A 25,540-nucleotide genomic window follows, 5' to 3' on the forward strand; every position below is an offset into this window, starting at 1 on the left:
AGTCTGAGCTGTTCAGACTGTTCCTCAATTGAATTTTTGTCACGGTTTCCTCATTATTTGATTCAGGTTAAACATTTTCGACAAGAAAATGACATAGGTGATAGTATGTCCCTGTCCATGTTTCCCACTGGGAGCATTTCCTGCCACTCTGTCCCATCAGTGGTGATGTTAAGTTTAATCCTGTGGCTTAGGTGCTATTCCCTGGATTTCTCCACTGTAAAACATCATCTTTCCCTTTATAATTAATAAACAATCAATCCAAGGGGTGATATTTTGAGACTGTGGAGGTTCTGTTCCCAGCAGCCTTTCAGGAAAGCATTTTAGCACCCACTGATGATTTTTGTATTTGTCAGTTATTGCTGTAGCAGTTGTAAAGTGGGGATTTTTCTCTTTCCATCATTCCTTCTACATTTAATAGATATCATTCTTTCTACATTTAATAGATAACCATTCTTCTGTAGGGAAGTGTGGAATCTTTTTAAATTGTGTTATCAGTATGGATACCTGGATTCTCTTTTTATTCAATGTATTATTGTCTGTCCCTATCATTATCCATGCTGATTTCTGCATTGATCCAATTTTCATCTCTAAGGGCAAGAAGGCTGGCATTCTCCTTTGATCAAAGGATGGTTATTTTAATCCTTTTGCATGACAGCCTTGTTTTCTTCTTGAGGGCTTGAAGGAGCCCTCATATTTCCTAATAGCATCAGAAGTTTGCCAGAATATATATTGAGATATGTTTGGGGTTTCTATTTATTTTACTATCTGTGTTTCTTCTTCAAGTGCTGGAGAATTTTCTTCTGTACCTTGATTCTGTTTTGTTAATTCTGTTAATATTTTAAAATGGCCATTTTTAACAGAACTGTCTCTTATTTATGGTTTGGATTCCTGAACAAAAGATCCCAGTGCTTAGTACAGTGCCTGGCACATGGTAGATTTTCATTACCATGTGGACTGACTTCTCAACTAATTATTAATTTCTTATCTCTTCTGAAAATTTTCAATGATCTGTCAGTTTTCAGGAAGCATTTTTAAGATGCCCAAGGTCAAAGTGAATGGAGTCAGCCATTTAAGAATAACTCTGATATGTTTTGGATCTGTGTGCCCACCAAATCTCATGTAGAAGCATAACCTGCAATGTTGGAGATGAGGCCTTGCGGGAGGTGATTGGACCATGGGGGCAGTTTCTCATGAATGGTTTAGCACCATGCTCCTTGGTACTTTTCTCACGGTAGTGAGTTCTCATGAGAAAGTGTGTAGCACCTCCCACTCCTCTCTCTCTTGCTCCTGTTCCTGCCATATAAGACATCTTACTCCCCCTTTGCCTTGTGTCATGGTTGTAAGTTTCCTGAGGCCCTCTCAGAAGCTGAGCAGATGCCAGCATCATGCTTCCTGTATACCCTGCAGAACCATGAGCCAGCGAAACCTCTTTTATTTATAAATTAACCAGTCTTGGCTAATTTCTTTATAGCAGTGCAAGAATGAACTAATACAGATTTTGTGAAAATGACTCAATCTAACCAACACAGTCAAATATCCCCCAAAATCTGGCACACTTTGACTTTGTCCATATTTTCATTTTTTCCGAGTTAAGGTCCTTAGCTTGAAAGATGGTAGTTTATCTTCCTAAATCCCCATATCATAAAATAGAGCAACTAGAAAATAAAACCAAAACTCCCCAGGCAACACTTGCACCAAAACTAAATGACAAGTTTTCCCTCTTGAGCCCCAAAGCACAAGCTTTAGGGTTACCAAAGGACCTGAGAAGAGGAGACCCCAACACAGCCAGAGAGCAATGGGCCAGGTAATGTGCAGTAGGCCAAGTAAGAATCAAAGCTCCAACTAGGAGGGGTTTTGCCCACCTCAATAGCAGATGAGTGCAAAAGACCCGAATAAGAAAGTGTGAAGGGGCTGGAGAGGTGACCCACCCCAGTCCCTTCCTCCACAGGGCCCATACCATGAAGAAACTCTTGGGAGTGAAATTGAACAGGATGGGAAAAATGAAGATGAAACACAAAAAAAAGGCCCAGAAGAAATTAGGGGAGGGACCAGAGCCATAATATCTCAGAAAACGAGCCAGTACATTTTTAACATCTATAAAGGCAGCAGAGCCTCCTGTGAAACTGGAAAAGCTATCCTACACCACACTTCCTTCTAAAGATATTGGACTATTCACTCATATAAATCTGAGCAATGGAAAAGTTCAAGGTCAAAGCCCAACAAAATGATCATAAGAAAAAAATTAAGAAACCATTAGCATCCCAAAAAGACATCTCCACAAAACAGGTCTCTACTGAAACCATTTCAAAACAAGTTAATATACCTTAAGAGCCAGGTGCAGTCATTCATGCCTGTAATCCCAACACTTTGGGAGACTGAGACTGGCAGATCATTTGAGGTCAGGAGTTTCAGACCAGCCTGGTCAACATGGAGAAGCACCATCTCTACAAAAATCACAAAAATTAGCCAGGTATGGTGTCTCACATACCTGTAATCCCAGCTACTTGGGAGGTTGAGGCAGGAGAATCGCTTGAACCCAGGGAGGTTGCAGTGAGCCAAGATTGTGCCAATGCACTCCAGCCTGGGGGATGGAGCAGGACTCCATCTCAAAAAAAAGTTGATACACATTTTTAAAAATTATAGAAGACATGTGAGAACACCACAAAATAAAATGAGTAAAACCCAGAAATGAGGTGACAAAACTCAATAAATATAAATAAAGGGGAAAATGTTTTAGGAAAAAATTTATAAAAAATACAAGAGCAAATGAAGATAATAAATAACTCTTTAAGAAAAATAAAAGGTGAAAAGACAAATTTTTAAAAGTAAAACTTATGTAATCCCAGCACTTTCAGAGGCTGAGGCAGGTGGATCAGGAGGTTAGGAGTTTGAGACCAGCCTGGCCAATATGGTGAAACCCCATCTCTACTATAAATACAAAATTAGCCAAGTGTAGTGACACATACCTGTAATCCCAGCTACTCAGGAGGCTGAGGCAGGAGAATATCTTGAACCCGGCAGGCAGAGGTTACAGTGAGCTGAGATCACACCATTGCACTCCAGTGTGGGCAGCAAGAGTGAAACTCTGTCTCAATTTAAAAAAAAAAAAAGGTAAAACTAAACATGAGGGATATTAAAATAATTCAGAAGAACATATTGAATATTGATGACAAACAAAGAAAATCCAACATACAGATAATGTGAGTCCCTGCAGAAGAAAACCAAAGCAAAGGAATAGAACAAATGCAAAGGATTTTAGCCAGGCACAGTGGCTTGCACCTGTAATCTCAGCACTCTTGGAGGCGGAGGCTGGAGGATCTCTTGAGACCAGGTGTTTGAGGTCAGCCTAGCAACATAGCAAGACCCTGTTTCTACAAAAAATAAAACCTAGCTGGGCATTGTGGGACACACCTGTAGTCCCACAGGAGTGGGGGGCTGAGGCAGGAGGAGCACTTGAGCCTAGGAATTCAAGGTTGCAGTGAGCCCAGATCATACCATTGCATTCCAGCATAGGTGAAAAAGCAGGACCTTCTCTCTCTCTCTCTCTCTCTCTCTCTCTCTCTCTATATATATATATATATATATATATATATATATATATATATACACACATACACACACACACACACAAATTTTAATTCATTTTAGCCCTTTTCCTGTTGAGAAAAAAAAAAGTGCAGCTGCCAATGCTCATTTTACTTTACATAAACACAATATTTGAGGCTAAAACAAATCTGACTGGTTTTCAAAGTGAAAATAAAATATAAAAACTTTTCTTGGAGTTATTTCTAAACAGAACTAATATAGGAATTGTCTGAATCATCAGAATTGTCTATTTCAGAAAAAGTCAGATCCATGAAATGAATATTCAGCCACCAACCATTGTAAACAGTGTTAACGTCATGTGTAGGAATGCTACGTTTTCTAGGATTTGATATTTTCAGCAATCGAGAATTACTATGCTTTGTAAATGGAAATACTGAAAACAGAATGCTATAAATAGAATGATGTCTTTTGTTTTCAAAATCAATATTCAAGAGCTATGCGAAAATAATAATAAAAGCAAGCTATTGCATGGCAAAGTTATCTCAGAGGAAACACTACAGCCGAACGCACTTCTAGCAAGTATTCTCAGGGCAAAGGGGAATAGGGTTTAAATGTTTAAAAAATATTAAAGCCACATAATGAAAGATCACACTGTCTATCTGAGAGTATTGACTCAGATTGATCAAGAAGACATATTCTAATAAAAGTGCAGGGAATCTCAGGAAGACGGCTGACTAGGAACAGCTCAGGATTGCAGCTCCCAGTGAAAGCGCAAAGGGTTAGTGGACGCCACATTTCCAAATGGATTTTTATTGCCCACACACCAGGAGATTCCCAGGCGGAGGAGCCCCACGGGTAGCCAGCGAGGTTGTTTTGACTGATGCAGCTGTTTTGGCCCACACGGCTGCTTTGCCGGCACCCTGGTGCAGCGATTCTCTGTACAAAATACACTGTTCCGGGTGCCCTCTTAGCTGGCAATTGGAGCCCTGGGAAGGCAGATCACCCATTCATCTGATTTAAAAAGGGACTGAAATAGGGAGCCAGGCCAGAAGATTCCCGGGCAAAAAAAAAAAAAAAAAAAAAAACACCAGGAATCTCAGTGCCACTGTTTCAGCCAGCACAGTGAGTCGCCACATGGGAAATCACATAGATCGTGGCATATTTTCAACAGGTGACTGGAACACCTGGGAGAGAGTCGAACATTCAACAAAAAAAAAAAAAAAAAAAAAGACTCTGAGTCAGGGAGCCAGGTGATCAGGCTTAGCTGGTCCCACCCCTGCACACACACACACACACAAAAACAGTAACTGAAAACACTCTGGGTTGAGAGTTTCACAGCAAGCACAGCTGAATGGGGGATGGTCCAGCTCTGTGGGGGAGGGGCATCAGCCATTACTGAGGCACTCCACCACTACGGAGGCAGTCTGCCATTGCTGAGGCAGCCCGCCATTGCCCAGGCAACCTGCCATTGCCGAGGCAACCTGCCACTACAGAGAGAGCCCGCCATTACGGAGGTGGGCCACCATTGCTGAGGCAGTTCTAACTACACCCATATAAACAGGACTGCAGGGAAGATCACACGGCAGCTGGGCAGAGCCCACAGCAGCTCAGCAAAGCCTCTGCAGGCAGACAATGACTAGGCTGCCTCCTCACTGGGCAGGGCAGCCCTGGAAAAAAAAAGGCAGCAGCACAACAGAAATTCATAAATAAAGCCCTAACTCCCTGGTACAGAGCACCTGGGGAAAAAAAGGGGGAGGAGTTTATGAGTTCTGCTGCAGCAGACCTTAACGTACCTGCCCAGCAACTCTGAATGAACAACGGAGCTCACAGCTCCACACTTGAGCTCCAATAAAGGACAGACTGTCTCTTCAAGCAGCTCCCTGACCCCTGTATATCCAAAGAGTCACCTCATAAAGGAGAGAACAGATTGACATTTGGCGGGTATCCTTCTGGGACAAAGATAGCAGAAGAAGAAACTGGTAGCAACCCTTACTGTTCTGCAGCTGCTGAAGGTGATCCCGAGGCAAGCAGGGCCTGGAGCGGACCTCAGCAGTCCTACAGCAGAGGGGCTAGACTGTTAGAAGGAAAACTAAGAAACAGAAATAACTTGATCATCCACAAACTGGAAGTTCACTCAGAGACCCAATCTGAAAGTCAGCAACTACAAAGACAACAGGTGGATAAATCCACAAAGATGGGAAGAAACCAGCACAAAAAGGATGAAAACACCTGAAACCAGAACACCTCTCCTCCTCCAAGGGGTCACAACTCCTCACCAGCAAGGGAACAAGACTGGATGGAGAAGGAGTGGGATGAAATGACAGAATCAGACTTCAGAAGGTGGGTAATAAGAAACTTCTGTGAGCTAAAAGAACATGTTCTAACCCAATGCAAAGAAACTAAGAACTTGAAAAAAGATTTGACAAAATGCTAACGAGAATGGACAACATAGACAAGAATATAAGAGAATTGATGGAGCTGAAAAACATAACACGAGAACTTCGCGAAGCATGCACAAGTTTCAACAGCCTAATTGACCAAGCAGAAGAAAGGATATCAGAGGTCGAAGATCAACTCAATGAAATAAAATGAGAAGGCAAGAATAGAGAAAAAAGGGGGAAAAGGAATGAACAAAGTCTCCAAGAAATGTGGGACTATGTGAAAAGACCTAATCTACGTTTGTTAGGTGTACCTGAATGTGATGAAGAGAATGAATCCAAGCTGGAAAATACTCTTCAGGATATTATCCAGGAAAACTTCCCCAACCTAGCAAGGCAGGTCAATATTCAAGTCCAGGAAATACAGAGAACACCACAAAGATATTCCTCAAGAAGAGCAACCCCAAAGCACATAATTGTCAGATTCACCAGGGTTGAAATGAAGGAGAAAATGCTAAGGGCAGCCAGAGAGAAAGGTCAGGTTACCCACAAAGGGAAGCCCATCAGACTCACAGTGGATCTCTCAGCAGAAACTGTACAAGCCAGAAGAGAGTGGGGGCCAATATTCAACATCCTTAAATAAAAGAACTTTCAACCCAAAATCTCATACCCAGCCAAACTAAGCTTCATAAGTGAAGGAAAAATAAAATCCTTTGCGAACAAGCAAGTACTCAGAGATTTCATCACCACCAGGCCTGCTTTGCAAGAGCTCCTGAAAGAGGCTCTACACATATAAAGGAACAACCAGTACCAGCCACTCCAAAAACATACCAAATGGTAAAGAGCATCAACACAATCAAGAATCTGCATCAACTAATGGGCAAAAGAGCCAGCTAGCATCAAAATGGCAGGATCAAATTCACACATAATAATATTAACCCTAAATGTAAATGGACTAAACGCACCAATCAAAAGACACAGACTGCCAAATTGGATAAAAAGCCAAAACCCATCAGTGCACTGTATCCAGGAAACCCATCTCACATGCAAGGATGCACAAAGGCTCAAAATTAAGGGATGGAGGAAGATTTACCAAGAAAATGGAGAGCAAAAAAAGGCAGGAGTTGCAATTCTCATCTCTGATAAAACAGACTTTAAAGCAACAAAGATCAAAAGAAACAAAGAAGGACATTACACAATGGTAAAAGGGTCAATGCAACAAGAAGAGCTAACAATCCTAAATATATACGCACCCAATACAGGAGCACCCAGATACATAAGGCAAGTTCTTAATGACTTACAAAGAGACTTAGACTCCCACACAATAATAGTGGGAGACTTTAACACCCTATTGTCAATATTAGACAGATCAACTAGACAGAAAATTAACAGGGATATCCAGGACTTGAACTCAGACCTGGAACAAGCAAACCTAATAGACATTTACAGAACTCTCCACCCCAAATCCACAGAATATACATTCTTCTCAGCACCACATCGCACCTACTCTAAAATTGACCACATAATTGGAAGCAAATCATTCCTCAGCAAATGCAAAAGAACAGAAACCATAAGAAGCAGTGTCTCAGACCACAGTGCATTTGAGTTAGAGCTCAGAATGCAGAAACTAACTCAAAACCGCACAGCTTCATGGAAACTGAACAACTGGCTCTTGAATGTTGACTAGATAAACAATGAAATGAAGGAAGAAATAAAGATGTTCTTTGAAACCAATGAGAATGAAGACACAACATACCAGAATCTCTGGGACACATTTAAAGCAGTCTCTAGAGGAAAATATATAGCAATAAGGACCCACATGAGAAGCAAGGAGAGATCTAAAATTGACACCCTATCATCAAAATTGAAAGAGCTGAAGAGCAAGATCAAAAAAACTCAAAACCTAGCAGAAGACAAGAAATAACTAAGATCAGAGCAGAACTAAAGGAGATAGAGACATAAAAAAAAAACCTTCAAAATATCAATAAATTCAGGAGCTGGTTTTTTGAAAAGATCAACAAAATAGACAGACCACTAGCCAGATTAATAAAAAAGAAAAGAGAGAATAACCAAATTGATGCAATAAAAAACGATAAAGGGGATATCACCACAGATTCCACAAAAATTCAAACCATCATCAGAGATCATTATAAACAACTCTATGCACATAAACTAGTAAACCTGGAAGAAATGGATAAGTTCCTGGACACTTGCCTCCTCCCAAGCCTAAACCAGGAAGAAGTTGAAACTCTGAATAGACCAATAACAAGGGCTGAAGTCGAGGCAGCAATTAAGGGCTTACCACCCAAAAAAAGCCCAGGTTTAGATGGGTTCACAGCCAAATTCTACCAGACATACAAAGAGGAGCTGGTACCATTTCTTCTGAAACTATTCCAAATAATCCAAAAAGAGGGAATCCTTCCCAAATCATTTTATGAGACCAACATCATCCTGATACCAAAACCCAGCAGAGACTCAACGGGAAAAGAAAATTTCAGGCCAATCCATGATGAACATAGATGCAAAAATCTTCAATAAAATACTGGCAAGCCAATTGCAACGGCACATGAAAAAGCTTATCCACCATGATCAAGTAGGCTTCATCCCAGGGAGGCAAGGCTGGTTCAACATACACAAGTCTATAAACATAATTCACCACATAAACAGAACCAAAGACAAAAACCACATGATTATCTCAATTGATACAGAGAAGGCCTTTGACAAAATTCAACAGCCCTTTATGCTAAAAACCCTCAATAAACTAGGTATTGATGGAATGTATCTCAAAATAATAAAAGCTATTTACAACAAACTGACAGCCAATATCATACTGAATGGGCAAAAACTGGAAGCATTCCCCTTGAAATCTGGCACTAGACAAGGATGCCCTCTCTCATCACTCCTATCCAGTATAGTACTGGAAGTTCTAGCCAGAGCAATCAGGCAAGAAAAAGAAATAAAGGGTATTCAAATAGGAAAGGAGGAAGTCAAATTGTCTCTATTTGCAGATGACATGATTGCATGTTTAGAAGACCCCATCATCTCAACCCAAAATTTCCTGAAACTGATAAGCAACTTCAGCAAAGTCTCCGGATACAAAATCAATGTGCAAAAATCACAAGCATTCCTATACACCAGTAACAGACTTAAAGAGAGCCAAATCAAGAACGAACTGCCATTCACACTTGCTACAAAGAGAATAAAATACCTAGGAATACAACTAACAAGGAACATAAAGGACCTCTTCAAGGAGAACTACAAGCCATTGCTCAACGAAATAAGAGAGGATACAAACAGATGGAGAGACATTCCATGTTCATGGTTAGGAAGAATCAATATCGTGAAAATAGCCATGCTGCCCAAAGTAATTTACAGATTCAATGCTATCCCCATCAAGCTACCAATGACCTTCTTCACAGAACTGGAAAAAAAGCCTTAAACTTCATATGGAACCAAAAGAGAGCCCGCATAGCCAAGTCAATTCTAAGCAAAAAAGAACAAAGTGGGAGGCATCACACTACCAGACTTCAAACTATATTACAGGGCTACAGTAATCAAAACAGCATGGTACTGGTACCAAAACAGAGATATAGACCAATGGAACAGAACAGAGGCCTCGGAGGCAACACAATATATCTACAACCATCCAATCTTTGACAAACCTGACAAAAACAAGCAATTGGGAAAGGATTCCCTGATTCATAAATGGTGTTGGGAAAACTGGCTAGCCATGTGCAGAAAGCAGAAACAGGACCCCTTCCTGACACCTTACACCAAAATTAACTCCAGATGGATTAAAGACTTAAACATAAGACCTAACACCATAAAAACACTAGAAGAAAATCTAGGCAAAACCATTCAGGACATAGGCGTAGGCAAGGACTTCATGACCAAAACACCAAAAGCATTGGCAACAAAAGCCAAAATAGACAAATGGGACCTAAGCAAACTCCACAGCTTCTGCACGGCAAAAGAAACCATCATTATAGTGAATCAGCAACCAACAGAACGGGGAAAAATGTTTGCAATCTACCCATCCAACAAAGGGCTGATATCCAGAATTTACAAAGAACTAAAACAGATTTACAAGAAAAAAAATAAACAAGCCCATTCAGAAGTGGACAAAGGATATGAACAGACACTTTACAAAAGAAGACATACATGAGGCCAACAAACATATGAAAAAATGCTCATCAGCACTGGTCATTACAGAAATGCAAATCAAAACTACACTGAGATACCATCTCACGCCAATTCAAATGGCGGTAATTAAAAAATCTAGAGACAACAGATGCTGGAGAGGATGTGGAGAAATAGGAACACTTTTACACTGTTGGTGGGAGTGTAAATTAGTTCAACCATTGTGGAAGACAGTGTGGCGATTCCTTAAGGACCTAGAAATAGAAATTCCATTTGACCCAGCAATCCCATTACAGGATATATATCCAAAGGATTATAGATCATTCTACTATAAGGACACATGCACATGAATGTTCATTGCAGCACTGTTTACAATAGCAAAGACCTGGAACCAACCCAAATGCCCATCGATGATAGACTGGACAGGGAAAATGTGGCACATATACAGCATGGAATATTATGCAGCCATCAAAAACGATGAGTTCGTGTCCTTTGTAGGGACATGGATGAATCTGGAAACTACCATTCTCAGCAAACTGTCACAAGAACAGAAAATCAAACACTGCATGTTCTCACTCATAGATGGATGTTCAACAATGAGACCACATGGACACAGGGAAGGGAGCATCACACACTGGGGTTTGTTGGGGGGAAATAGGGGAGGGACAGCAGGAGGTGGGGAGTTGGGGAGAGATAGCATGGGGAGAAATGCCAGATATAAGTGATGGGGAGGAAGGCAGCAAATCACGCTGCCATCTGTGTACCTATGCAACAATCTTGCATGTTCTTCACATGTACCCCCAAACCTAAAATGCAATTTAAAAAATAAAAAATTAAAAATAAATAAATAATTTTTTAAAAAATGCCTTTGGGCATCTATGTAAAAGAGCTCCCATGACTTGGAAAGGAAATAAAATTAGATTATCATCAGACTTTTTCCACAGCAATGCTTTACACCAGAAGTAAATGGAGTAAAATATTTAAGATGCTCAAGGAAAGGAAGCAGGATCCCAGGACTTTGTGCCCAGCCAAATTTATTTTCAAGTTCACAGGACACGAACTTACAGACATGCACGAATTCAGCAATTTTCCCCAAGTCCTTCCTGAAGAATGCTGAGAATGACCTACTGACAATCCAAAATGACACGAGAGACCTTGGCACAGGATTGGGAGTGAGCATTCTACATACCCATAAAACCAAGAGTAGGTGAGGGCTTCAGGAGATAGTGCAGCACACACGGCTGTGTGCCCTGACAACACAGCACTGCCGAATTCCCGCCTTAGGGGGCTGGGATCCTGCGCAGCTTAGAGCGGGCGTCCCCCAAACTACTGCCCGGCCCGCGGACAGCATGCAGCCCCCTGAGGCCATTTATCCGGCCCCCCACCACACTTCAGGAAGGGGCACCTCTTTCATTGGTGGTCAGTGAGAGGAGCACAGTATGTGGCGGCCCTCCAACGGTCTGAGGGACAGTGAACTGGCCCCCTGTGTAAAAAGTTTGGGGACGCCTGGCTTAGAGCCTCCTCCTGATGAGGTAAACTCAGGGAGCTTAGAAATGCCCCCCACCTCTGATAAGCCCACTGCTCTCAGCACCCAGATAAGTCATGCCTCGTCATCTGGTCTAAGAAGAGAATTAACAAGGCGAGGACCCAGGCACCCTTACTCACACTTGGGTTCCCCTGGTTTTAAATTTATTGTCTGGTTTCTTTTTAACACCTTGACAACAGAGGCATGGCCCAGAGGCTTCCTCTCTTTCCCATTCTGTTGCTCCAGGGGCCAGCGCTGCAAAGCCTGAGTGAGTGCTCAGAGCCCTTTATTTCTTCCTGCCTCTAGAAGAGGAGACAGCATGGGTGTGGGCTCCGCCTCCCCAGCCCTTCATCCAGGCAGGGCAGGAGCAGGGATCCCCAGCACAAAACGTGGCTCCACAGATTGATGTCTTCCACCAGGCCAGGAATGCTCTACACAGATCTGGTATGCTCAGCCACTGGAAACGAAGTTGCTTTTTTCAGTCTTGAGATTTGTAATCCCACTCTCTCCTCAACACCATTCAACTCCCAGCAGTCATTAGAACCACAGCAGGTTAGAGCTACAGGAGACTGAAGAGGATGGAGAGGAGGAACAGGGCCAGAGAAGGTGAAGCCTGCACTGCAGAGCCGGGGGCGACCCCTTCCTCCAGGCGCAGCCCTCGGCTCTCACCACCCACCGCGCTGCTTGCTGTGCCCCTGCATGGCCACCCTGCCCCAGAACTGGCCCCGTGCCCAGCAGCACCTGCCACAATCTCAGGTGTGCGTGAAAAGAGCAATTGCCTTATTTTCTTTAAATCGCCTTAATTTGGCTTCACAACCTCTATTGTACCAAGGTGATTTAAATTCATTCCTTCTTGCCAGTCCCCACCCCTGCCCCTAGGAATCATCAAGGCCCCCAATTCCCAGGTAGCACCAGGGTACTGCAGAGATATCCCAGCGGCTGGTGCTATGGAAGGCCTCCAGACCCCCAGGGCCTGGGCTGGATGCCTGCTGCTCAGGGACCACTGACCAGTCTCCCCTCCCAGGCTCAGGAAGTCTCTCTTCCTTCTCAAGCTGCCTCCCTCCAGGATACCAGGCCTTTACTTACTCTTTCTGTGCCTCAGTTTCCACTCCTATGGGATGGAGTAACTACAGCGAATGCCTCACCAAATCTCTGGGAACGTGAAGCAAATTGCAAGACGGAGTGGCCCAGGCTGCACCTGCGTGGCCTTCAGCTGCTCCTGACGTGTGGCTGGCGATCTTTGGTGTTTCCTGGTGTAAAACCATCACCTCCCTCTCTGCCTTCATCTTCACACGGTGCTCTGCCTCTGTGCAGGTCTGCCTCTGGGTCCAAATTTCTCCTCTTTTGTAAGGACACCAGTCCTGTTGGATTTAGGGTCTAATGACCGCATCTTAATGAAATCCATCTGCAGCAACCCCATTTCCAAAGAAGTTCATGCTCTGAGATGCTGGGGATTGGGACTCCACATGGAGTTCCAAGGGGATTCCATCCCACCGATCATGCAGTCCCAGTTTGGTTTTCTGCCCCTTGTTCTAGGTTTCCTGGCATTTTCATGCCTTCCATCCCAAATGCCTTTTCATCTGCCATTTTCTTCTTCCCTCCCCTGTGGAAGATCCGATGTCTGTGCAGGGAGTCCTGAACTTCCCAAGCTCCAAATGCAGGGATGGGAAGGGGCGTGGCTTCTGCGTGGGGCCACAGCAAACACAGTCACGTGCTTTCAGTGCCAGTGTCCAAACTTGGCAGGCAGCCCGGGCTGCTTGTGTCCTTGCCTCTGTCAGAACGAACAGCCACTAATCCAACGGAATATCATTTGTTTAAATAAAATCTGCTAGCTGCTAGAAAATACGGTGCATCTGGAGATTAGTGTGGGTTTAGATAAGCAGGAAAATTGGGGTCACTTTCCCCCCACCTCTGATGTTTACTGGCAATGAGCCCTGGGTTGAACGGTTGCCACGGGATCCCTTTCTATTCTAGCGGAGGCCAAGTTAACCACTCTTCTCTTTATTACCTGCTCATTAAGAAGTGTGGTATCTGCAGCTGTGATAGATGTTTCCATGATCACTCATTCTCCCAGCCGGTACCCATTGTCCTTGCCAAGGACGTTTTCTTTTTTCATGCGGAGGCTCTGAAAGGCTGCCTCCCCCACAGCAAAACAGCGGTCGCTGTCTGAATTTTAACTCTGATTTTCTTAGCATTTGAAAATGCTTAAAAGCTTTGGATATTGTCAGTGTTTCATACACACATAAATGTGCATGTTGTACACATGTAGTATCCAAAGCTCTGCAGGACCAGGCCTCGCTATAGGAAGAAAGCATCAGGGAAAAAAAACGCAGACACCGTGATTCGTTCGTTGAATATTTTTACTCCAGATGCAGATACAAACCAAGAGAGAATCATATGAACCTATAAAGGTCCGTCCTCATGACAAATGGAGACAGCCAAACTAATTTTCTTGGTGACCTTATCTAAATTAGTTAGAAAATAACACTTCAGATTTATGACTGGCTACAATTAAGCCCTTTGATATGTTCTGATTAAACCTGTAAAGATTTATTTCTGTATTATCCCTTTACTAATCTCTTAAAAATGATAAAAATGTAAATGAATATTACCCTCAAAAGGAGATGTTTCTATTTATCCTAAATTAGACTCATACCCTTCCTTTCAAATGACTGCATTTTATACTCAGATTTATACTACTCCAATACAAATTCTACAGTGATCTTAAATAACTTATTTTTAAAGTTTGCACAAACGTTATATATAATCTCTTGGAATATAAATGAAGCAGAACCCACTATATTTCAGCCTTTCTGTGTGTCCTTTTTAGCCCTTTACCCCGTTTCACATAACTCAATATTCAAATATTGTTTTAGAAAATATTAGGAGGTTAATAGCATAATTTCCTGTTTACCCTAGCTAGTAGAGCAGGGCTTTCTTGCCTGGATAGTTTTTCTTCAAACCTTTCTCTGAGAAAAGATATGTTCTTCATAATGACTCTCCTGATAGGATTCTGTTTACTCTGAAATGTTAAACTTGTATTCTGCTGTCGTTTTGCAGGTACCAAAATTAGGCAGCTCGGACCAGCACTGTTTTCCATTCATTTGTCCTCTGTTTCTTTTCCCTCCAGGTGAGTACAGCTACCTGGGGACCACTCTTCGCCAGGTGGCCATAGAACCCATGCCCTCCCTGCTGGATGTCAGACAGCTCATCACGTTGTACGGAATCTGGCCATTAGGTAAAGACTCGGCGTGCACGGATGTGCCTTTTCCAAAGCAGGCTTGCTGGCTTGGACAGTGTGCTTCTGTTTGTCATCTAAAGTGCCCTGCAGCTTAACGTTTCCTACTGAGACTTCTGAGTGGGCACAGTTTCATTCTGATCGTGTGCCCCCAGCACACAAGGTACTACAGGGAGAGCACGTCTCCACCCTCTCTGTGTGCCTGTTTAGCAGCGCTGGCCTGAAGGACGGACGGGCAATGAGCTGGGGCGATAATAGGCAAAGCAAGTATCTGCAATTACAACTAATCAACTTAGAGAAACTCAGGGCTACGCTGCCTCCCACCTGCAGGCTTCATGACGAGGCCCTAAACAGAGGCGGCCTTGCAGGAGGCCGTGCAAGTGTATTCCATGGATCTAAAGGATCACCTCTAAGGCCCTGGCAGTTTTCACTGAAGTCTACTCTCACTGCTAAATGAGGTTCAATTGTGATTTTTTTTCAGACAGACACACTAGAGCTCTGTGGTGTGCAAGTGATGCAGGAAAGATGGGCTCTCCGTCACACAGACAGCTGCTGCTCACCTTCGCTTTTTTCTTTTTTTTTTTTAAATGGCTTTGATTTATATATGACCTGAATCACCTGGGGCAGAGACGGCAACTCCAGCCAGGAGTTTCAGTTCTGACAACAACTCTCAGAAAGAAATCACCTTTCGTGTGTTTAATTTGCTTTAAAATGGGATGGGAGTAGTTCAAACACTGATTGTTCCACTTTGACTTCAGAACTTAAGCCTATCGGCAAGAAATAGTTAATTTCTCTTCTAACTTAATGTCAGAAGTAGTAAATGGAATTTGGGGTCAACATACATTTTATATTAATATAATAGATTTCTATTAGTCTGCCCTGCATTCAACACCTGGGTATCGAAGGCTACTGTGTGCTGGCGGTGGTTTCATCACCCACCTGACCCCTCCCGGTGGACAGGGTCCAGGTTTTACTGATTCGTAAGCAGAAAAAGGTCCCCCAACTCCCACGGACCCCCATCCTGGCTCCCGGCCAGGGCCAGCAGAGAGTAGCCTTCGATACACCCAGGTGTCGAATGCAGGACAAATGAATGGCTTCTCTCTCCTGTTGGGGAAAAAATACATATGTTTTGTGTACTAATATATAATAGCACATAATTTATATTATTTACATATAACAAGTATATCAAATTTGGGGGTAACATAATTTGTGGTCAACAGAATAAACATATAATAAGTATGGGGGTCAATGGAAATGAAATAGTGGAGGCCTCACACTTCCTCGAAGTGTCATGGAAGGCAGTAAGGCAGAAAGCACCGTGAGGCCGGGCGCGGTGGCTCAGGCCTGTAATCCCAGCACTTTGGGAAGCCAAGGTGAGGGATCACCTGAGGTCAAGAGTTTGACAGCAGCCTGGCCAACATGGTGAAACCCTGTCTCTACTAAAAATACCAAAAAAAAAAAAAAAATAGCCAGGCATGGTGGCAGGCACCTGTAATCCCAGCTACTCGGGAGGCTGAGGCAGGAAAATTGCTGGAACCTGGGGTTGTGCCATTGTACTCCAGCCTGGGTGACAGAAGTGAAACTCAATCTCAGAAAAGAAAGACAGAGAGGGAGGAGGGAGGGAGGGAGGGGGGAGGGAGGGAGGGAGGGAGTGAAGGAAGGAAGGACAGACCGACCAAGAGCCATTAATTTCGGAAGGGAATGCCTCCCTAATGAGGTTGGTGTATTTCACAGCTGCAAAGAATACAAGGTGGTATCTGTGGTTTCGAAGCTGGCTTTGAACATATCCCAGAAGGGCCCCCAGGAAGTACCCCACCTGCACCCTCCCTTTCTCACTGAGGTGCCTCCTGTCCAAAAGGGCTGCCGAGTCCTCCGGAGAGCAGAGCTGGCTGGGGCATTTGTTCTCATGACGGCGGGTGTGCCAAGTGTTTGGAATGTGTAGAAACGTCAGGCAGATGAATTGTGTGCACAGTGAAGCTTTTGGGAGTCTGATTTACATTTCATACATTAAAATAACATCCTGTTATAAAAAGGAATGTTTGGGGGCCCAGTTGTTCAGATCACCTTGATGGTGGCCACTGCCCAGACTAAAACCCTGGCCACTCAGCAGAGGACCCTGGGAGCATCTCATGGCCACTTGCATACCTGGCCGGGAGACACTGGCTGCAGTCTGGGGCTAGGGCTTAGACTCCAAAACCCTCTTGGTAGAGAAGAGGAAGCCCAGGAAGCACCTGGTCAGCATCCACCCACCCTCCTGGAGATATGACTGCCACATCAAGATCAGGGAGCAGTGAAGGGTGAGGGCATGCCCACAGAGCAGACACAGCGTCCACTGTTCCATCCCCCAGCAGACCCCTCCCGGACATGGTCCAGCTTTTACTGATTCGTAAGCAGTTCCAAGATACAGAGGGGCTTCCTTGGAGGCACAGGGCTAGGAAGAGGCTAAACTGGGTTTAGGACACAGAACACTGGCCTTCTTGTTACCTCTTAATCCTCAGAAAGTTGAACAGGGCTCAGGTGCGAAAGCTGGACCCATACTGTGTCTCTTGCAGCTCTACGAGAGGGTAAGAGCTGTGGACGCTGGCACACGTGTGTCCCACCAGCTCCTGGCCCTCTGCCCACTTTTGCCCTCCCTGAGGTCAGCCAGGCCCCAGTTGGAGAGGCCTCCCTGGGACCACCCTTTGCACCTCTCTCAGTGACCTTGGTGACCACCCCCTTTGTCTGGAAGGCCACTGACCATATCCCTGCCACACACTCTCCCGAGTCCGCCCACCCGCCCTTGCTGCTCTCCCTCCTGCCGCCCACTCCCAACCCAGGACTGTCCTCAGCGCTGTTCTCTCTTCCCTCCCCGCTTCCAGAAGCCTCTCCGAGCCCCAGGCGTCAGCCAGCACCCCTGGCACCTGCAGTCCGACCACCTTTCAGGGCCTCTGACCGCTGGCTCTTCGCCCCTCCCTGTGCTAGCCTGGCTTCCTGGCCCCACATGAAGCCTGCCCACACACCCCGCCACTGCATGCTCCTGTTCTGCCCATTCCTCAGAGGCCAGTCCAGGTGCCACCTCTTCCTGGAAGTCCAGCCTGAGCCCCCCGTGGGGAGCAGTTTCTTCTCTGAACTCCCTGTGGCTCCCCTGGACCTCGGCATCGCTTGCCTCCAATTCTCCTTATGTCAACGCAGATTCAGCTCCGCCCCTGACCGTGAATTCTCCACAGCAAATCCTGAGTCTTTTACACTTTTGTGTCAGTCCCCGCCACAGCCCCCATTCCCACGGACCCCCACCCTGGCTCCCAGCCCGGGCCAGCACAGAGCAGCCTTCAATACCCAGGTGTTGTGCAATGCTGGGCAAAGGAATGGCTTCTCTCTCCTGTTGTGGAAAACAGTCTCTCCTTTATCCCATGACATTGCTGCGGCCCCTACTAGCCCCCAAAAAAGCATGCTCATTGAATTACATTTTAAAGAGAATTTGCTCAAAACTATTTTCCAAGTTTATGTGGAGAATGGCAGATAACTATAAAAATGGCGTGTCTAATCATCACTTAAATTTTCTATATCTTTTCAATTACACAAGAGAAAAAAAACGTAATCATTATATTGACATTTACAGATGATCAAACAGAGCCCATTAAGTGGCTGAACGAAAACTCAGGTGAGAGTAAATGATTTGATCACGACGCTTTCCAGGATTGAATCCCATTCCGTTTTCAGGTGCTTTATGCCAACACCTGCTCTGCTTGTGCTCTCTGCAATGGAGAACACCGGCGCCTGGGGCCCCTTCTGGGCGCTAAGGAGATGGACAGTGTGATGGAGAACGCACGCCATGAGCCTCTGAATGACTCTAATAATTCCAGTCACTTGATTATCAAGCGTCAGATTAACTCTGCCGCTACTGACAGGCTAGAAACCAGGGCAGGAGAAGGAAGTTCAGGCTACTGCTGCCTGGATCTCCGTCTTCCCTTTATCTCACAGGAATCACTAAATGGTAGGCAGGAGGGTTGCAGGGAAGTAAACCCTTAGTCAACCTTATCGTCTGTGTCTCCACATTCCTCTTCCCAAGATTTCCAAGAATGTAATGCAGCTGCTGCCAAGCAGAGAAGGCACTCAAAAAAAAAAAAAAAAAAAAAAAAAACAGCCGGAGGTAAGCTATTGTCGGAATGCTCTTTAAAATTATGAATTTAGGGAAATACTGATGTGGAGATGGGGAGAAGAAGAGAATTAAGGACCCACAGAGACCCCATGGCTCCACCACAAGCCGTGACATACAAAGTAAAGATGTCACGGAGCCACCTGGGGTGGAGGCGTGTCTCTGCTTTGAAATGCTTTCTATGACGCCTTTATCACTGTTGCAGAAACGGGGGTCACACAATGCAGTTTTGGCCTCGAGTTATGCTAGTTGAAGAACCACCGATTTTCTTGGCAGAACAGAACATGAGCACCTTTGCCTCTGCCTTTTTTAGGTTCTGCAGCAGTGCATGAGAAAGCTCCTTTGGTGAAATCGCTGCTGTTAGTCGGGCCATCTGGGGTGGGGAAGAAAATGCTGGTCCACGCCATCTGCACCGAAACGGGAGCCAACCTCTTCAACTTGTCATCCTCTAACATCGCTGGGAAATACCCTGGCAAAAACGGCCCCCAGATGATGCTGCATGCAGTCTTCAAGGTATTGATTATACGTTTTGGTTTCCAACTCTCCTCCCTCTTTCAAATTACATTTTCAAATCCTGTAGATAATTTCCATTAGCAGACAAGCATGACTCTTAAATTTCCCCGTTGTCTACTCCTGTAAATTACTTCATTATTGCATATGGCCAAACACACACAATTAGAAGCAACTTCTTTCTTTTCGTAAACACCCTACTATGGCATCCAGATCACTCTCTCTCTGCCACAGGAACCCTTCAGGAAATGCTTTCATGTCTCATGGAAAACGAAATCCACAATTTCTTTGTTCAGCCCACCTCGCTTTCATAATTGGCATCAGGTACAGATATTTGCATTATTTGGAGTCTCCTTCACATAACATGCGTTGCCAAGATATGGTGCCTTCTATGCTTTTGTGCACTCCTCACACAGGTGTGATGAAGAAACCTGCAGGCACCTAAGCCGATCAGAGTAATGTAAAGACAGACGCGGTGGTATCACAGGATCAGAGCAGCTCTGCGATCTTAGCTAAGCTCCTCGCTTTCCTGGGTCTCCATTTTATCATCACAAAATGAATGCGTTTGAAAGAACTTTGATACCGAATATTTTATATTTAGTATCAAGACTTTACAAAATTTAATTTTTACTTGGCTGAGAACCTCCAGGTTATCCTTATGCTATTCATTTCAGTTACTGCAATGCCAGCTTTTACTGTATCAAAACCTACATGGTGGCAAGCACTGTCTCATATTTGAGGCTAGGTGTTGGCTCTGCGTCTGTTTTCTGAGGGGCTCTAAAGCATAAGAGATGCTCATCATCAAAGAAGTTTGTAGGAATGATAAATGGACAGGAGTGGTTCCTTTTTAGTGTCATGCTAATACACCAAAAAACAAGGGAGCAGCAGCAATAGGATCTCTTCCCTTAGCCACATGGTCCCTCCCACTGCAGCCATTCAGGACATCCCACTCTCCGTTTCTCTCGTGCTTTTAAGGAAGGCATTCAGAGAGGAATCTGTGGAGTATACAATGTGTAACCACCATTTTCATGCACTTTATGATCATTGTACAACTTTTTTTTGAAATTTTGATTCAAGTCATTTACCTGCAGTGGATGCTTGAATGACACAGGGGTTGGGGCGCTAATCCCCCATGCAGTTGAAAATCCACATATAGCTTTTGACTCCCTAAATTGACTGGAAGCCTTCCCAATAGCAGAAATAGTTAGCACATACTTTGTATGGTGTATGTATTATGCATAGGGAAAAGAAAATGTTATTAAGAAAACCATAAAGAAGAAAAAAGATATTTACTGTTTATTAAGCAGAAGTGGATCATTATAAAGGTCTTCATCTTTGTCTTCTTCACATTGTGGAGGCTGGGAAGAAGGAGGAAGGAACTGAAGGAGTTGGCCTTGCTGTCTTAAGGGTGGGCAGAAGTGGAAGAAAATCTATGCATACATGGACCCACACAGTTCAAATGAGTGTTGTTTAGGGGTCCACTGTACCTTTCACTGGGTTATTGGTTTCATTGGTTCATTTCATTGGTTAGGTTAATTTTGTATTTTTTGTATTTCAAAATTTCTTAGAATTTTGAGGAGCTCTCCAACTATGCTCATTTCCGCATTTTTCCCTTTAGCACTGTCAGCTGCTTCATGTATGTTGAAGCACTGTAATGAGATGCATCCACATTTAGGATTGTTATATCTTCCTTCCTGTTTGATTATTTCATCCTTATGAAATGACCCTTTCTGTCCTGGAAATACTCTGTGTCTTGAAATCTACCTGGTCTGATACTAATGGAGCCACATCTGCTTGGTGTATATGGTATATTTTATACACATATGTTTGGTGTATATGGTATCTTTTTATGTTCTTTTATTTCCAATATATCTATTTCTTATAGTTAAAGTGCATGTCTTATGGATAGCACATAGTTGGGTTTTGCTTTTTTATTCAGTTTGACAACACATGCCATTTCATTGGCGTATTTGCTCTGTCTATTTTAAATGCAGTTATTAGGATGGCTAAGTTAGGGCTATCATTTTGCTATTTGTTTTCCATTTGTCCCATTCCTCTTTCATTCACCTTCTCTTTTCCTGACTTCTTTTCAGTCTTTTTTATTATTTTTTTTTTTTTAGTGGTCACCTATGGATGACTGTAGTCATTCTTAACTTATCACAGTCTATGTAGAATTAATATAGTATTTTACATAAAGTATGAGAATCTTGTGACAACATAATCCATTTATTATCCCTGTCCTTCATTTTCTTATTATAAATTTTACATCTATAAATGTTATATATGCCACAATAGAATGTTATTTTTGCATTTAAAAGTCATTTGTCTTTTAAAAAAAATTAAGAGAGAAGAAATTTAGTATTTTATACGTATCTATATATTTGCCATTTTCAGTATTCTGTTTGTTTCCGTCAAGTCAAATTTTTACCGGGTATCATTTCCCTTTCAGCTGAAGAACTTCCTTTAGCATGTATTACAGTGTAGGTCTGCTGACAAGAGATTTTCTTAGCCTTTACTTTATTTACCTTAAAATATTTTTTAAATGCCTCCATTTTTGAAGGATATTTTTGCTGGATATAGAATTCTGGGTTGACCTTCTTTTCAGCACTTTTAAAATGTTATTCCATTGTCTTCTGACCTTCATTGTTTCTGATGAAAAGTTAGCAAAATTTTGAATTGTTTATCCTCTCTGTGTAATGTGTAGGTAAATTATTTAGAATTATTTCTCTCCTGTGTAATCTCCTGTGTCATTATTCTCTGAATGGTTATAAAATTTTCTCTTTGTTTTGATTTTCATCAGTTTGACTATGATATGTCTAGGTATTCATGTTTGGATGTTGTTGTTGTTGCATTTATACTGCTTGTAGCTCACTGTGTTCCTTTAATCCGTAAATATATGTTTTAAATCAAATTTAGAAACTTTAGCCATTATTTTCTCCAATTTGTATTTCATTCTCTGTCTCCTCTCCTTCTGAGACTCTAATTATACACAAATTGAGGTTCTGTTCTTTCTAGTTCCCACATTGAATATTAATCTGTACTCAGATTTACCTACCATCTCTAATCTGCTATTAAGCCCATCTTGTGGGTAATTTTTTATTTCTGATCTTCTGATCTTTTGCTTTTCAGTTCTAGCATTTACATGTGCTTATTACTCATTTTCATTTCTCTGCTATAGTTCTCTCTCTGCCCATTTCATATGACCACCTTTTTCCTTTAAGTCTTTGAACTTAATTGTTTAGAGTCTTTATGTGCTCATTTCAAAACTGGGTCATCATGGCACCTATTTGTATCTGACTGCTTTTTCCTTGACCATGTGTCTGTCACATTTCTCTGTTTCTTCATATGATTGATAATTTTTATTGTATATTAGACATTGTGGATGGTACATTGTGGAGTCTCTGAAGCAAGTGGGGCTTTGTTCTAGCAGGCAGTTAAATGACTGGCTTATCGGCTTGAACTTGCAGCAGCTTTGTTTTCCATTTTGTTAATGGGGGTCTATTTTGACTCTGTCTTTGGTCCAAAGCAAATCCCCTACTCCTGGGATATGGTCTTTACTCCAGGGTTTAAATGGAAAGCCTGTTTGCCAAGCTCCTCTGACTTGGCAGTAGCTGCGGGATGTGCTCCATTCTTTTAGTTTTCCATCTGTTGCTTTTCACTGAGCTTCTTGGAATTGTCCCCCACGCAATCACACATCTAACGTTAGCCAGTGATTTGAAGGTGAGCTGGAATTTGAAACCAGGCAGCCTAACTTGTGGCCTCCATGTGCTTAACTACGAAGCTGTAAGCACTAAGTTCTTCAGAGGAAAAGTAAAATGAAGCCATTATCTTGCCCAAACACCTAAATTTGTTCATTCTAAACATCAAATTTTGTTGACATTTGGCATTGTCAAGTAACAGACAGAAACACATAAATATAAAATTATTGGTGTTTAGAAAGCTTCTATATATCCAGACTGTTCCATACATCACTATGTATTGACTCATTCAGTCCTTATGACAACTCTGTGAGGTGGGCACTATCATTATGCCCATTTTACTGATAGGAAAATTGAGACACAAATCATTGTAGTAATTTTCCTGGTTGCAGTGCAATGATAGGATCTCACACAGTCTGGCTCAAGAGCCTCCAAGTTTCAAAACTGCAATTATACAGCTGCTCACTGATATAAGGCTGAATTAAGTACCCATTTTCTGTCTCACCAAACGGCTTGGTAGCTCCTGGTGTGAATCTAGGACAGAGCGAGGACGTGATCTTTCTGTTCTCACTCTAGGAAAGTGTTTGTTCCTGATGCTCAGAGATTTGGTCTTGATAGCAGATAAGCGATCTTTGCATTTATTAGAATTATCACAAACTGGCATTGTGTGGACCACAAAATGCTGGGTGTCAAATTATTAAAATGTGAAACAGCACATTTACCCACCTGGGCCACTTCATGTCAGAGTGCCTGACACACACCTCATTAAGCTTCACCTTTCTTGTGTATATAACTGATTAATGAAAGACCCAGAGGTCTCAGGAGTGGGAGTCATTCAATTAAAAATTGTGCGCGGTGAGGCCACCATGTCCCAGTCTGACTGACAGAGCAGCTATCTGCATTGCAAAGAGGTATTTGCTTTTAATTAACCAAAGGCAAGCGGGACATGATGCTTGTGCTGGAAGTCAACGGCAGGAAGCCGGAGTGCATGACTGTACCACGTGAGCCGCAGAGCGTGGGCCGGGGCTCGAGGGCAGCAAAAGGTGGCTCATGGCGTTTGCAGGAGAAGGCAAAATAACAGAAGGGCCTGATTCCTCATCGAGTCTTCCTAGAGAGAAGTCCTGTTACCGAGTTAATCTCTGGAGGGTAAATAATGCAGCTACTGGGAAATGCTCGTCATTTCTCACTTCGGCCAGGTGGCGTTCGCCTCACCCACAGCACTGTGGAAACATGCAGAGAAAATGAGTCTCTGATTTGTTTCACAAATGTAAATTCAAATCCATTTTGCGATCATTGTGTTTGGAGGATTTCTTTATTTTACACATAGTAACTCTGATTGAATAATGACTGAGGGATGAGGGGAAGCGCTTTCTTTTTAAGAAGTGTGTTTACAAGGAAGTGACTATCATTTCAGATTCCCTGTACTAGTAACACTACACATAGAAAAGAATATGCACATCTGGGAAATACAAGGAATATATTTGTCTCACCAATTAACAAATATTTGACAAACGATGAACATGCAATAACCGTTTCATGGGGAAAAGAAGTGAGAGGGCAGGGCTGTTGCCTGCCAGCCTCCTTGAGTCTGTATAACAGTAACTCGGGGGACGGGAGCCGGGAAGGGCTTTTTCTGGCCTCTGCCCAGGAGTCAGGCACATGCTAAGGCATTTCACACATACTTTCTCTGTTAATTGCATCAAAGCTCTGACGAGGTAGGAATTAACATCCCCATTTTACAGATGAGAAAACTGACACTGAGACTGCTGAATTTCAACAAAATTGCAAAAGAGCCAGAGCACTGGCATCTGGATTTCAGCCCAGGTCTGGCTCCAAGGCCATCGCATGGCCCCCTAGCTGTTCTCTGGGGAAGCATCGGCTGCTCATGCCCCACCCTGTGAGAGGCTGTACCCTCCGCAGGACACAGGGCAAGGCTGTTTCTGGGCTAGTGAATCTGCTGGGAATATCCCAGTGTGAGAAAGTGAAGCATCTAAAAGCCATTCTGCTACTTCCTGAAGCCCCCTTGCCAGTGAGAACGGCCCCTCCCCTCCAGACTCTCATTAGAGAGGCAAGGGGAGGCCAGGGTGGGGCTCAGGGAAGGAGGCTGAAGCAGAGGCTGCTTCAGCGGCCCCTGGGTCTAGGGCGAGGGTCCTCTCTGTCCCCAGAGCTCCTCAGGTTCTCCTTTCCTTCCATCTGCTTGGTAACCTGGCCCTGAGGGCTGAGTTAGAGCGAGGACCTGGGAGAATGGGGCGGAGGCAGTGTCCGCTGTAGGACACGTGGCCCACAGTGGTCTGCAGCATCTGGCTCTTGTGCCCCAGCACCAGCCCCCGGCTCCTCTGTGGGCTCACAGCCAGCAGTCTCATGGCAGCA

General features: G+C 43.6%; 1 protein-coding gene and 1 long non-coding RNA gene across 4 annotated transcripts in view; one reads left to right on the forward strand and one right to left on the reverse strand.

Annotated features, from left to right (window-relative positions):
* Positions 1–13,277, reverse strand: part of LOC141584522 (uncharacterized) — a 62,315-nt gene extending 49,038 nt beyond the window's left edge. The window contains exons 1-2 of the long non-coding RNA XR_012517589.1: positions 12,676–13,277; positions 2,967–3,089 (exon numbers count right to left, since the gene is read on the reverse strand). This is a non-coding gene — a long non-coding RNA (uncharacterized LOC141584522). The remainder of the gene's footprint in view (positions 1–2,966; positions 3,090–12,675) is intronic.
* Positions 1–25,540, forward strand: part of DRC11 (dynein regulatory complex subunit 11) — a 174,468-nt gene that overhangs the window by 115,429 nt on the left and 33,499 nt on the right. For all 3 annotated transcript variants that reach the window (XM_003936741.4, XM_074398811.1, XM_074398812.1), the window contains exons 14-15: positions 14,720–14,827; positions 19,276–19,475. In XM_003936741.4, coding sequence (XP_003936790.1) covers positions 14,720–14,827; positions 19,276–19,475 — 308 coding nt within the window. The remainder of the gene's footprint in view (positions 1–14,719; positions 14,828–19,275; positions 19,476–25,540) is intronic.

This window comes from Saimiri boliviensis, chromosome 5 (genome assembly GCF_048565385.1).
Source record: "Saimiri boliviensis isolate mSaiBol1 chromosome 5, mSaiBol1.pri, whole genome shotgun sequence".
NCBI lineage: Eukaryota > Metazoa > Chordata > Mammalia > Primates > Cebidae > Saimiri > Saimiri boliviensis.